This window comes from Protopterus annectens, chromosome 8.part0 (assembly GCF_019279795.1).
Source record: "Protopterus annectens isolate FY-2018-M chromosome 8.part0, PAN1.0, whole genome shotgun sequence".
In the NCBI taxonomy this organism is placed as follows: domain Eukaryota; kingdom Metazoa; phylum Chordata; order Ceratodontiformes; family Protopteridae; genus Protopterus; species Protopterus annectens.
The window spans coordinates 176,044,277-176,060,250 of NC_056741.1; the positions used below are offsets into that span (position 1 = coordinate 176,044,277).

At 38.7% G+C, this 15,974-nt stretch overlaps 1 protein-coding gene across 1 annotated transcript in view; it reads left to right on the plus strand.

The window, feature by feature from the left end:
- Positions 1 to 15,974, plus strand: part of LOC122808179 — a 444,989-nt gene that overhangs the window by 377,700 nt on the left and 51,315 nt on the right. The window contains exon 7 of the mRNA XM_044079146.1: positions 8,579 to 8,773. Coding sequence (XP_043935081.1) covers positions 8,579 to 8,773 — 195 coding nt within the window. The remainder of the gene's footprint in view (positions 1 to 8,578; positions 8,774 to 15,974) is intronic.

Below are 15,974 nucleotides of genomic sequence, written 5' to 3' on the forward strand. Positions count from 1 at the left end.
ATTAATTCAACATTGCTGCCATTTGTGTGCCGTTACCAGACATTTCTCTATGGTTTTCTACAGCTGATTTGCTGTGTGGGTGTGAGGGGTGATTATGGGACCCCCAACCCTGACATCCTTGCCTGTGACCTATGACCCCCCCCCACTTAGTTGTCCCCACACCTATACTGCAGTGGGATTTGCCACTTTGGGTACTACTGCATAGTGTGTGGAGGCCAGTTTTGGCCAGACATTTCCTGGTGGCCAACATAGCTGTCAGTTGTGTGCTGCTATCCCAGTACACCGCCCCATTCCCTTGCAAGGATGCAGCATTACCATAGATATGCTAGCAGAACATACTATTCCATTCATTTATTGTTAAAAAGACTGAGTTGCCTTATGCTTGCAGCAATTATGGGTACAGTGCTTGAGGGCTGCCTATGTTGGATGTGCATAGTGCACTGCCTATACATGGTAAGTTACAGGTAATGTGATGTGTGTGTCATCCATTTTGCTTTGTGTGTGAGTCAGAGAAAGGTGTCAGTCCCTGGGGTCACTACAGTGTCAGTGTGTGTGCTATGCATTGCATCTTTGCCAAGGCCTGAGCATGCTGGGCACACCTCCGTCTGCCTATGGGAACTACCTCAGGGGCCTCCTCCACTTCGTCCCTCTGTGCCTGTGGGGACCTTGGCGATGGTGGTGGGCTGTGTGGCCCTTCCCAGTGCTGTTCCTGCTACAGCTGTTTCTACAGGATCATATTGTATAGCATGGCACATACTATGAACATATGTGCACATGTGGCTGGAGAGTACTGCAAGGCTGCACCAGATATGTCAAGGTAGCAAAACCATGACTTGAGCATCCCAAACACAGGCTCTATAATGAACCTGGTTTGTGCATGTGCCTCATTTTGGCATTCTTGTGTGGGTGTGTATGCATTATTTATGGGTGTCATCATCCACAGCTCAAGTGCATAGCCAGCATCCCCCATCAGATGGCCATAAGGGATGCCCCCACTGGCAAATGCCTGATACAGCTGTGATGAATGCCAGATGTGGAGTCGTGATAGCTTCCAGGGCTGCCAGCACACACATTCATGATAATGCCCTGGGCATTGCACACAACCTGGCAGTTGATGGAGGTGAAGTCCTTGTGGTTTATGTAGACCCTATCCTGTTCACCAGGTGGTGCTTTGATGTGGATGTGCGTGCAGTATATGGTACCCAGTAGCTCTGGGTATACTGCTACACTGTGAAAGAGACACATACTGCTGGTCCACTCCTCACGGATGTTGGGGAAGTAAATGTGCTCACTGGCATGTGGTAGCATGGCATCCAGGAACTAGTGGAGTAGCCAGGATACAGATGCCTGTGAGACCCCCATCATGTCCCCAGTAGGTCTTTGGAAAGTATGTGTAGCTAGAATTCTTAAGGCTACACATACTTTGGTATCTACAGGGATGGGTTCCCTTCTGTTGGATCTAGCTCTGAGTTGAGGCTGGCACAGCTCGGTGAGTTGCTGGAGTATGTCTCTATCCACCCTGTAGTGCTCTACTATCTCCAGATCATGTAGCCCCTGGTAAGTTACCCTGAGTCTCAGCACTCTTCTCCTCCTCCTTGATCTGTGGCAGTTGTCAGCATTATCTTCTTCATTACTCTCAGCCTCTAGCACATACTGATGGATCAAAGCAATGGCAGCCCCTAACATTTTTCCAGTTAAAATTCCCCCACAAGTATACACCAATGATGCAGAGTTTGTGGGAAAAAACAGACTGCAAGGTACTTCCATACTTTATACTGTTCTGCTAGAGATGGCCCCTGTATGATTGGCTGACTCTTAATCATTCCAGCTGTGACCTATATTACTCATGGCTTTGATTTGGCCACTGTGAGTGTTAGAGGCATCACTGGTAATTTTTGCATGATTGCCTTTATTCTGCTGTTGTCATTTTTTAATTATTTTTTACTTACATCTCCTCCCACTTTCAGCTATGCAGCCACCTGCCAGCTGTATTATTGTGTGCTTTGCGTGGCCCATTGTAAGTTGCAAGAGTCCCATATTAGTGATTTCTACTTCATTTCTCCTTTATTGTGCTATTGCCCCTTTCTTTCTTTTTTTTACATCTCCTCCCATTTTCAGCTATGCAACTACCTGCCAGCTGTATTATTGTGGAGTTTACCTGGCCCATTGTGAGTTGCAAGAGTCCCATATTAGCGATTTCTACTTCATTTCTCTTTATTGTGCTGTTGCTCTTTATTTATATATTTTTTTACATCTCCTCCCATTTTCAGCTATGCAGCCACCTGCCAGCTATATTATTGAGTGCTTTCAAAGGCCCATTGTGTGTTGCAGTATCCCATATTGCTGATTTGTACTGCATTTCCCTTGTTCTGCTATTTCTTTTTTCTTTTCCTGTATCCTTCCTGTTTAAGCCCCGGTGCACCATCCAGACCTGTTTAGCTAGTGTAAACAGCAATAAATGGGCCTCCCCTTGGCGCGAACATACTCCTCATTTCATGGAATGAGTGTATATAGCCTCAGACACATCCCCTCACTTAGCTGTGCTTAGCTAAGCACAAACCTGGCCAACAGAGCTTCAATGTGCTTACAGCAAGCATGACACACACCTTTTTCATGTTAGTTGCTCCTCCTTTCTACACGGTAGTGTTAGAGCACCTACATGGTTAAGTACAGTGTGACACTTGATTCAGTATAAGTCCCCTCATTAACATACCCCACTGCCTTACTCCATAGTTACTGCACTACACAAGAGCCTTCCCCCCTAACAACCAGTGTTCCCTGCCATTGTTTTGATTCTGCTTGCCACTGACTATAATGGTAAAATGCAGTTTTCACCTAAAATGGACTTTTCTCATTTTTTTTTTAATTTTCCCACCATCCCATTTGTGCAGCACTGCCCTATGCTTAAATGGCTGAGATCTGCCAAAAAAAATAAACATTTATTTTTATAAAAATGAAACATTTTCCCATGCTAATTGCCATATATTTGGCCATCGACATGGCCAACCACTTTAATACATGCTTTTTTTGTAGCTGTCATGGCTCCATTTTTTTTTTGTTTTTTGCAGAAATGTATTCGGTTCGTAACTGAATATATTTCTGCACCTTACACTGTTCCTGCACAGAGACCTGCCTACTTTCTGGATCACTAAATCAGCTCATTTGCATGTTTTTTGCCATCAAATGAGCTGATTAGCATACTGCTCGGCTTTCCGTGCAATAACAGTATAGGGCCGCTCATGCACATCAAAACGGCACATTTGTGGATCGCTCAGAGGTCATATTCTATGCAGGAGTGGCTACACTGCTCCTGTATGCAATATTTTGCTTTGTGAATCCCAGGGACTGTGTAGAGCCACTTATTGAATTCTAAATGATGCACTATAGTGTTCGAGTCATGGCACAATGTGCACATGGTTTTAGCCGCCCATATAGGGTTTATTGAATCTGCATCTACATCATTTTAAACCAAATAATTAAATATTTATATTTTCAGAATCTCTTTCAAGAATAGCACTCAAAAGCAACACAAAATGTATTGAAGTCACAAAATATAAGACATACTTAGTTGCTGTAACATAAGTGTTAGATATTATAAAGAATAAACATATACAACATTAGAAGTATAAAACATGTAAAGAATATCCAGTTTAAAAAATATTTTGATCATAAACCACAAACAACTTCTTTAATGCACAAGTATAAAAAGAACCTTAATTTATCCCTGGGAAGTTTGGGTCTTTTCTTTTAGTTGCCAAAACAAGCCTCTGATTTCTATCTTTTCACTCAGTTCTTCCCTCTAGGATTTAAAGTTACTTTCTCTAAGATCTGAAATGAAAAGCTCTGATCAGAATACTGGCAAATATGCTTAGATAAAGCATTGTTTAGATTTTGCCTTTAAGTATCATAGCTATTCTTGCATATTATTTCTTTAACAGTTATTTCAGTTTTTCTCAAAACAAAATGCAGGGCAGTCCTTGCATGTAATAAAATATACTACACATTTGGTTTCACAATTAAACAATTCTACTTATAGGAGCTATTCCATAATTGACCATCTTGCAATCTTTTTTTATAGAAGGACATTGATTACATCTACCATATTTGCAGGACCCTTTCTTTGCCCTTATGACACTTGAATTAATCTTCCATCCTTCTATAAGATCTTTGAAATTTCTTCCCCTTTTAAAAACAAATCCACAATTTTTTACTTTTACCTACCCTGGGGTTAAGGTTACATAACTTAAAAATATTCCACTGTCTCCTGATCGCCTCCATAATGGACAATTTGTCCCTTGAAAAAGTCATACTCATCCCTTTTCTATATCCATCATTGAATACCACCTTTCTGAAACATTTTCCAAAAAGTTATTTTGTGCCCTACCCAACAAATGTGTACATATTCCCTCCTTCCTTTCTGAACACTTTGTTCTGAGTGTTAATCAGAATCTCATCCTGGAACTCTTTCCTGTTTATCCTAATTTTTTTAGTATTTCAATCACTTTAAAGAACAATTTGTCATCTGAGACCATTTTTGCAAGGTGTACCATATGTCCCTTAGCTATGGCTTTTCTCTGAAAGTGGGGGTGACAACTGCTACAGAGCTGGAAAGAGTTCAATTAAGTAGATTTTTGGAAAATGTTAGAAACAAACTCTTTTTTTGCCAGTTCCTTAGTTATTTGCACATCCATTTCTGTCAATTTTATAATAGACATCCTTTGAGTAAAAACAAAAAACTACAGATGTCATCGAAGAATCGGGTATACAGGTTCCAAAAGCTCATGCATTCAGCATTAGAAGACTTTTCTCCCATTTAACATTGTTATGTTGGTGAATAATGGGACACAAGTTACCTCCATTGTGACTCTAAGCATCTGTTACTGGTGTTCCCCTTCAAAATATATATAATCATTCTTTAACAAAACTTCCATTTGCTTATTTAATGTGTAGCTTTTACTAGTAGTAATGAATCTTAAATATTCATGGAAATACTCCAACTCTAAAGTATTGGGAAAAGGTGTAAATAAATCATTAACATCTGTAGTGGCAAAGCACAACTGATCTGTATATAAATCATTTACAATAAGTCTTAAAAATCTCATGAGTCTTTAAGTAAATATCTGACTTTCTCCTTTACATTCTTCAATTTCGCATCAATAGAATTAGCAATCAGATGTGTTGTAAACTACCCCCATCCCCATATCCACAATGGACCTCAGCGAATAGTAGACCACATTATTTTGAACCTTAGGTATACCAAAAATAGATGTAATGAAGGGCTTTTTTGCAACCAAAATGTGTTATCATTACAGTTCAACTGTCCTTGCATAAATATGTCATAAAGCATCCTATCAATTTTCTTGTCTGCTATATTTATTTAATTTAGGCAGACTTGTTGGTATACCTCATCTCTAGGAACTGTCATAATTTTACCCACATATCAATGTAATTCATAACCACTTGGCCTTCCTGCTTGTCAGATTTCATAATGCCTAACCTGAAACCATTAAACATACACCCTTACACCTAATGCTGATCTTTAGATATATCAGAAAGGTTCAGCATTAACACACACACCTCCATTTACCTTAACTTTTCAACAATATCTCATTTAGTATTCCATACATTTGACAACATGCACATTTGAAGTAAAACGACACACAACAGCTAAAGTGCAACCATATATCTATAGCTATATCTATATTTATATGTACACGTGCCTCTGTTTACCATGTAAAAGCTGTTATTCACACAAGAGAGGCATAACATTTAACAGATGCAATTGGATATATTCTTGCTGGGGACATTTAACAATTATGGAAAAATAAACTCCCATACTGAATTTTAAATCTCCAAGGATGTCAAACAAAGGACCAAGAATGTATTTAAAAAAAATCTTTGATAAATAAAACCAGATGATGAAACTGACTTTCAAAAGAATGCCAAAAAACACACCTTGCATTAAATTAATTTAATTTGTTAAACAAGGGCAGTAAATAATAAAATATTTTTTTCACAATATAGACCTAAGACATATTACAAAATAGGATTTAATTTTATTTAACATTTTGCAGAAATCACGCCTCATGAAATAAAGATGACATTTAAAACATTTTGTAAATATTACTGTAATGTAACACCCACTTCATTGCTTCTATAGAGTGATATCTCATGACATTTCTAGTTTTTTGGAATTCTATCTCCATAATGAAATCTATAGAATGGTTCTGTGGCAAGTGTTCAAGCCAAAAATCTCAAAGAGCTCGAGGATAAAGACCTCAAAGGCCATTACCTTGAAGTCAGGGGCTTAGAGCATCTTGTAGCTCATACAGGCTGTGCTCATGCTCAAACTCATTATGAGTTTGGACAAGCAGCTGCCACATTATTTGAGTTCTAACGAGGTAATTGAGACAAACATAGGGAGAGAGTGGGATGAGGATTTTAGGGTTAAGGACAGGGAGGGGATTTTAAGGTTTGCAAGAAGGGGAATTTCAAAGTTAGGGATTGAAAAGGAGGTTTTAAGTTTAGGGAGTGGGATGGAATTGTTAGCATTAGGGTAGGGTTGTAGTATTAGGTTTAATGATGGGATGTTCAGTCTTATGGTTAGGAAGCAAGGAATCCAGTTAAGAATTTGATGGGAGTTTTAGGTTTAGATAAGGGTTCTGGTAGGGCTACTTTCTTTGATAGGGTTGGTGCTGAGAGAGCTTAATGGATAAGTAAGCTCAAGGAAGTATGTCATGAGCTAATAGTATGCACAGAGTGTCAGGGGTAGTGTGTGACAGACGTATACCAAATAGTGTGTGACAGACATATACCAAAGAAGCTGTGACCAGTAATATTTTCTGGTACAGAAACTGAGGAAAAAAAGGCAGAGGGGGTCATGAAGCTAGAGGTGATGAAGATAAAATGCCTCAGATGGGTGGTAGGATGCACTCTGTGGGACAGATGAAGAAATGAGGATATCAGAGCAGAAGCGCAAATACCTCCAATTGCACAGAAGGTCAAAGAGAGTTGGTCATGTTTATTCAGGCACATGTGCAGGAAAGGAGAAGAAAATCTGTTAAAGAAGATTTGGGACAGACAATAAAAGGCAAGAAGAAATTAGGGTGTCCAGTAAAGAGATAGCTGGATTGTGTGAGAAAAGACATGCAACACTCAGGCATGACTGTCGAAGAAGATAGGAGAGTAACACTGAATCAGGAAAGATTGTGACAGTTAAAGTGACAGCTTGACCCCATGTAGAAAATCAGAATTTTTTTTAAAGATGATGATAATGACTTGTATTATACCCTATAGAATCAATAGTTAATATTATTTTATCTAGAAAATATTTTAATATTAAGATACTTTTAGTATTAAACCGCTATTATTCAAGTATTGGAAAACAGCTGAATGATATTTGCTGAATTAAAACTGAACTTAATAATACATATTTGATGAACCTCCTATGCTAGAAAAATTAACAAAACAGTATAATCTCTACACCTGAACATTAGCCTTTGGCAGGTTATTCATTTTCCTCCCCTGTAGAGACAGTTGAGCTGTTATGATGTGAACCAACCTGCAGGTCCTGAAGAGAAGTTTCCCCTTTCCTTCAAACTATGGGTAATTATCTAATGATAGCTGGCTCGTTAGTACAGTGACCTGAATTCACCCATGCACATCTACCTCTATCTGCGCAGAGATTTGAGTGGTTTGCTAAAAGCAACACAAGCTTGCCTGGTCTATTCGGTGGGTAATCACTTCCTTTCCAGTAGGTATCATCATTGCAGTCGGCCAAATCGCTTTCTTCCCATCATAATAGGTCAACCACTTTCAGGTGCTTAAACCAATCAACCATGCTCTGCTCAACTGCTTGTGCCTCTAAGCAAACATTGGTTGCTAGCACCATTGTTAAATATTTATCCTCATGTCTTAAGGTTGTTTTATTTAAAATACATGCTCTCAAGAAGGTATGTATAATTCTTCTGTTATAGCTGCAATTTTATTGTGAATAACAAGATTTTTCATTTATGTATTTGTGTTGTTATATATGTAATGTTTCTGTTTTTTAGTTATTTAAATATTAGCAGAATTTTGTCTTGTAGTGAATGCAATATTTTATGTTTTAAACACACTTATTTATTTATGTAGTTATGTAATTAGTTAGTTAGTTAGTTAGTTAGTTAGTTAGTTAGTTAGTTAGTTAGTTAGTTAGTTAGTTAGTTGAATCAGTTAGCAGAAATGCCTAATTTCATTCTCAGTCCTTCGATAAACTAAATATACAAACAACTTTGGCTTATATCATTTTATTAACAAAATATTGTCCATTGAACTAAAAACTAGTTTGTCAAAAAAATGCTATACTGTAGGGGCAGAATGATATACTTTATATATTTCATCTGGTAGCACTGATTGTAATTCTTTTTAGATGGACATGTATTGCGGTCTGAATTTTAGAATGGAAAGCTGCATCTGATTGAATGTATACTGTAATGTGAACGCCATGTAAACTATTTAAACTTTTTCCACTTGTTGGTTTTTATCATGTCTCCATGTCTGTATTTCATAATCTGCACATTTCTTATTTTCTTTCCAGATGCTCACTTGTCAAATAACCTGCATCAGTCAATCCAGCATCTTGCAGAAAAAGATAAACAAATTGGAGAACTTAACATTAGTTGTGGAAACCTCAATACAGAACTGCAAGAAAACAAGGGAAATTTTTCTGTACTCATCAGGAACATTCAGTCTATGTTTAAAGGAAAAGAACTTCCTGATTTAAGAATACCCGGTAAAGATTTTCAATTGTTTATAGATTACAATAACCAAGTCTAAGGTTTCTGAAATTATACTGAAAATGGTACTGCATATTCTATCTCTAGACAATTAAGTACAGGGACATATGAATACTGAAACTGCACTATGCTAATGACTTTAAAATGTTATCACGGATTTATAACATCAGGGATGTCCTAAGCATGAAATTTATGGCAGAGCTTTTAAGGGGCAGATTAATCAATGCAAAGAATCATGACTCCATGTAGCAGTGTGTGTTTTGTGTCACTGCTGACAGTACATACAATATTTTTCACCTAATCTTTGCTTCCACTTTCAACATTTCTAAATCATCAGTAAAGAATCCTCAAAACACATTTCATGTATTTTAATGTTTTTGACCCTGGTGATATAAAAATGCAATTTATTCACATATGTCTGCTATTAACCCTCAAAATGGCTATGTATACATACAATGGGTCTGAATAAAGAAGTTAACTGGAGGTGTTTACTTTAATACATAATATATATTTGTGTATTTTTAGTGTCAGTATTGATTGTATTTGTCATAGTATTATAGTATTATTTATATAAATTTTGTTCACTTTCAATTCAGTACTATGAACTTGTTAATTAGCCTATTAATTGGATGGGGGATGGAGTCTATTTAATTGATTGTGTGTATAAAAGGGAATGCTTTTTACTATTATTCTTGTACTCATTGAAGGCTGTGGTGGCCGAAGCGCTAAGACAGTTTGAATTTTCATTAAATTTTTCAGCGTGGAATCCTTGTTGTTTTTGTAATGCATAGCACACATACTCACCACCTAATGGGTGCACCTTTCATCCTATGCACATACATAGAATAAAATTGATGCCAGGCAACACTCACAGCCTTTAATTGCTCATGTAATGGCTGTGTTCTGTTAATGAGTCATCCCTGAATGTACAGTTGTAACTACAGGACTATCAAGGTAAGTACTGAATCTGTAATAGTAAAAAATGCCCAAGAACTTGAATAAATGGCAGATACCAGCCTACTATTATTTGTAAATGCACTCAAATAGAATGTGTGACTTGTCCAGCAGTGACATGACTGACTTTCATAATATTGACTTTCATAATATATATTTATGGAGTTTGTCAACTAGCATGGCTCATGCATCTCAAATACCCAGTACAAAAAATCTGTCCAAACTCTCTTTAACCTTATATTCTCACAAGTGGAGCAATAAGCATCATCAATGATTTCAAAGAAAGAATCGCAACACTAAAATGCTGTGATAAATCAGAAAACATTTCCAAGCAACATCATCAATATGTTTCCTAAGCACTCAGATAGCTATCCACCCTGTGCATCAGACCTATACAGATGTAACCCTGAATTGAAAAGATAGACACAAGATGATGGCATAGTTATCATTTGCACAGGGTGGGGGTTGGATGGCAGGAGGCCAAGGCTGACATCAAAGTAGTGAGTGTGTGCAAGAAAAAAACTTAGGCAGGAATGTAGATAATATCAAATGGCCACTGAGAGTATCAGCTCATCATCATCTCCCCAAAGTAAAAACTGGTTCTGCCCGGAGTTGCACTGGCATGTCCATGGCCATGGTCAGATGTGGTGGTACTACCTAAAGGTGAGTGATGTCTGGTGGATGAGCTCTCTTTACAACTATGCCCAGGCCCATGATCCCATGGCCCACCTTGTCTGGGCATGGACACCTTAACCACTGACAGAGCAGTGGAAGTTGTGCCACTGTGGTAGCAGGATTGAGTACAGCCACATTTGCCAACACCAGGTGATGTTGCAGACCTATGGCAATGTAGATGCTGTCCCCTTCCAGCAGACATTCCATCACATACACTGCTCATTCCAGTGTGCATTCATCTGATCTTTTGAATCAGCCACACTGTGGAGGTAGTCATGCATGTCAGCTTGTGCCATACCTAGAACCCAAAGCATGCTCTCAGAAGCCAGAGTGGAACATGTCAGCACTTCCATGAAGGCCATAAACATACATCAAGTGGCACATAATGACATAATGACACACCAGCATCAGGTGTAAGCTGGACAACAGGCATCTTTCAAGCACGACTACTAACCTTCCTTTCATGACACCTTGCCCAGACTTTGGTTATGGTCAGAGGCAAACAGCACTGAAACCACAGTTACTGCACTACAATAATCACTGTGTCACCATCAACCTGGCCACTATCTGAGGGCTCACTGGAATGGGTATACATAGGCATACTTTTTGTGTCTGAAGGAAATCTGGGCGGCACAGTGGTGCAGTGGTTAACATTGTCACCTCACAGCAAGAGGTTCTCCGGTTCGATTCTCGGCTGGGGTGCCTTCTGTGTGGAGTTTGCATGTTCTCCCTGTGTTCGCATGGGTTTCCTCCGGGTACTCCGGTTTCCTCCCACATTCCAAAGACATGCATCTGGAGCATTTCTCCCCGGGCCTCCGCTGAAAACAGGCTCTATGGAACCTAGTCGGACATTCCCGGTCAACAAATGTTAAATAAATAAATAAATAAAATAGGTGAAATGTGATTCACAACCTCAGTGTTAGATTCAACCTCTGCACCCTGACTGTGCGTGCAATTGTCCACCATCATCATCATAATCTGCCAGTAATCAGGCATCAGGTGGTGTCAGAATTACCTGTGATAACAGGCAACAAACTCAGGAATGAAATTACTATGCCTGTAAATATTAACCCAAAATATTTGAACAAAAAGTAACACTGGTCACACAATTGCAGATGCTGCAGCAATACAGGCACTCATTACACCATTCTCACACATACACACATACAGATAATTATATTTAGCAAGAACAAAAACAAAAAGAACAATGCTTATCGTGCAGAAGTCTCAACACTATGCAAAGAGGAGGGGCCGGAAGAAATGAAGCAATGAAAGAATGGCAATTAAGCATCACAACGGGAATAGCACAGGAACAGTGAATACAAAATTGACTACATGCCCTATAAGAAATAGCTCTAACTGAAATTTGTCTCAGCTGTCCACCCACACCTCTGTCCATTGAACAACTCGCTTGTATAATTATGACTTATGAAAGAGTAGCAGCCAGATTATATTTTAGCTAATATAAAGTTGCCATATGTAAGCCTACCTGAAATCTGTTCCTGGGACCTACTTGACCTCCCAGCCACATCAGCACAGACATCAAGGATATGGTGTGAAGGCTACCCTGAGTTGTCAGAATCTTTGAAAGTGGACAGGAACTCCTCATTTGGTGTTGGGGGTGGTCAGTGTCAGGACCACACCCCATAGCCACCTGTTCTCGGACAACTGCAGCCATCCTCCTCCATGTCGATGAAATCATGTCAGTGGCTCAATGCTGCACTTGATCGTAATTGCATCCATGGCCTCCAACTGCATTTACTTTAGTGACTAACTAGTTTCAAATTTCCTTTCTGGCAGCCATATCCCCCAGCATCTCTGAAGTAGGAAACCTCCATTGCACTTCAGATCCTGGATTATTACCTAATTTTCAGCATCACTAGAAGGGTTTATTTGTCAATTTGTAGGCTTGGATGCCATACTCCTATGAGACATAAAATACAGAAGGATAAGACATTAATAGCACATAAGTAATGCATTTATTCACAAAAATAATTAGGTTGTGTACCCTTTGCTAACATAAAGCTCTTGAAAGATACTTCTCATATAGTACAGTGGCTGCCCCACCTCCCACTCCCATACAAGTGAATGTTGGTACAAACCAATAAATACCACATAAGTAATGTATATGTTTTCCAAAAAATTATCAGGTTGTCTGCACATTTTCAACAGAAAAGCACTTGAAACACACTTCTCATTTAGTTCAACAATATGGTAGGTGTCTATCACCCCCCACAAACAAACTGAGGTTTGTACAAACCAAGGAATAACACATAAGTAATATATATTTTCCATTAAATTATCATTCTGTGTACACATTTTCAACAGACAATCACTTGAAACACACTCCTCATTTAGGACAAAAGAATGGTACATTACATTTGTTTCCAATCCCATGTAACATTGCAAAAGCAAATGGTTAGAGTATAGTTGTGCAGAAATTATAACCTATCTCACAAATGTAAATACCTGCCAAAACTGGCTATGGCAGCAGTGAAATATAAGAAGTGAATACATATCAACCTTCATTTGTTTACTGGCTATATAAATACATTTCTGAAAGTTTACAAAATCTAAAATGTCCTTAAACAATAGAATTATACCTTGGCAAAAAGTAAGTGCTTCTTTCCAGAGAAGTCACTTTTAAAGAAATACCAATTTTCTATTTTGTTTGAATACACAAGTCTCCTCACCTTGGAGTTCCCTAGCTACACATTTACTTTTTTGTAGTGTAGATTCAGTCCTCTCTGAGCATTTTGAAGATGCAAACGAAATGCAAATGAGGTGTGAACTTATTAGACTTGCTGCATACCAAACTTTTGATTAGCAGATATAAACATAGTGTAGCTTCTATGCCATCATTAGGTGCTAAGAAGTCTTGTTTGCTCAAAGCTGCAGTGAATTTCTGCTTAAATACCCGCTGAAAGACTACAGATGATAAGTTCTTATTTTCAATTGTTTTCTGCACTTTCTGTTTAAATAAAAATATTTGCTGCATATCTGTTTGTTTAATCTGTGCAACTGTATTTTTGTTGCATTTTTTAGATTGTTTGATTCCTCTTACAACTGTAATTACTGCTCATATGCTTGGTGTGTTCATTTTACTTGTTTGCTGCACTTGAAAAACAATAGGTTCAGGATTTTGCTGAATCTACTACTGTGTGTGATTTTTGGAGCTTGTAAAACAGTTAATCCTTTGTCTGGAGAGATCTCCTTTGTGACCTTGTAGCAGGAAGGTACATTTGGGACTCATCTTGCTAGAGTTACTCTTGCAGGGTTCTGTTTAGGGCATTTTGCTTGGACAATTTGAATGTTGGCTATTTCCTGTTTTTCTGATTTAAAAAAACGGTTTGAACCTATTTGTGCTTGTTTGCTCAAAGCTGCAGTGATTTAGGCCTTCTGCTCTTGCTTTACTGTTTTCCATATACCTGCAGAGAGTCTACAAATGATAAGTGATTATTTTCAATTATTTTCTCCACTTTCTGATTAAGTAAAATAATATTTGCTGCATGTCTGTTTGTTTAAACTGTACAACTGTATTTTACTGCATTTTTTTAGATTGTCAGGTAATTACATTTCTCTTACAACTGTAATTACTGTTCATCTGTTCTTTTGTTCATTTTACTTGTTTGCTTCACTTGAAAACACTAGCATAGACTAGGTTCAGGTTTTTGCTGAATGTAGTATGGTTTGTGAACTTTGGAGCTTGAAAAGCAGCTTATCTTTTGTTTGGATAGAGCCCCCTTTGCCCTTATGGCAGGAAGGTACAGTTTGGACTGATCTAGCTAGAGTTAATGTTGCAGGACTCTGTTTAGGGTGTTTTGACGGGATAATTTGAACTTTGGCTGTTTCCTGTTTTTCTGCTTTAAAGCCCTGTGTTTGAACTGGTTTGTGTCCATTTGCACCTATTTGCGCATTGTGCAGCATCACAAGCTACAGTGCAGAGGGATTGCTGGTTACAGACACCTGTTCTCCAACTTTATAAATAGCTCTTCATGCTTAAACCTAATACCTTTCCTACTGTAGTGTCTCTTCAACTATCATAGCTAGACCAACATTATTCTTAGGACCATGAACTGTCTGTTCCCTCCTTTTCTCCTACCAGCTTGGTTGACATGTGTCTACTGAGGCTGTGTTGCAAATGCCTCATGTACACTGACAACTACCTACTTCTAAATCATTCCTGTACCATTTGTGAAAGATGCACCTACATTATGACTCTGGAATCACACCTCTCGCATGCAATAGATAACAATACAGTTCATGTTGTCAGCTCACCTACCACAACATATGTGCAGGTACTCACAAAAAATCTACCTAAACACCAGTGACGTCCAAAACACATACATAATAAATCAACCATAACACTCAAAACATACCCCTGTGTTAGCCAGTCAAGATTACAGCAAAGAATTTGTATCACCATCAAAGCCCATAAGGCAATGCACATCCACTCCAAATATTTAAGTCATAGGAGACTCTGTAGTTAGACACACAGATGGCCCCCTCACTAGGCTGAACAAGGAGAAAGTCGTGGCCAGCTGTCATTTTGGTACCAGGATTTGCAAGATCATGCAGGCATTCAAATCTCTCAACAAGTACCATTATGATTTGGTCATAGTAGATGGTGTGAATGACTTGAGATGTACCTCCCTGGACTACATGAAAAGAGACGTGATCGAGCTCTCTGATTATGTGTCACAGGCAGGTATGTCTCTAGCCTTGAGCAGCATATTACCCTCACCTAAGATGATATCACAATATATACAGAAAATCATTGACTTCAATAATTGGTTTAGTTTCTGGTATCATTCTAAGGGGATCCAGTTTCTGTCAGCCTGAGATGACATGATCAGTAGACCTCGATGCTTTGCCATTGATGGTCTTCATCTGTCACCCCTGAGATTCTGGCTACTTGAAAAGGTGCCTGCCAAACCCATAGTGGCTTTTTTAGGCAATGTCACAAGGACAAAATTCCTGATGTAAAAATTTCATCAAAAAACAATCTGAAGGTTATGCCACTAAATGCTAGGAGTTTTAGCATGAAACTGCACTCATTGGAAGCAGTCCTTAACTTGGAAGATGCTGACATCTGTGCAGTCATGGAGATCTGATTCAAGGCTGTGGAGAGCACCCCAGCCATACCAGGTTGCACCTCCTGCCACACATTCAAACCACAAACAGAAAGGGTGAAAAGTAATGGAGGTGGTGTATTGATAGTCATTAAAGATAAATACACCTCCAGATCAGATTGGTTAAACAGTATGATTGCCTGGAGACATGTCAGGTGCAACTAACTGTCGTTAAGGCAACTATTCATGTCATTGACTGCTGCAGGACCCCCTCAATGAATCAATACACCCACTCTGCCTGCTTGGATCTACTGGAATCTATCAAGATACATCTGAAAACCATGATTCTGGATGTTTTTAATTACACATCCATTGACTGGGTAAATTACTCATGCTCAACTCACTTGCCCAAATATTCCTTAAGTTCATTAACTCCAATGACTTGAACCAGCTGGTGGTCACCCCAACTAGGGGCACCGATATCTTGGATCTGGTT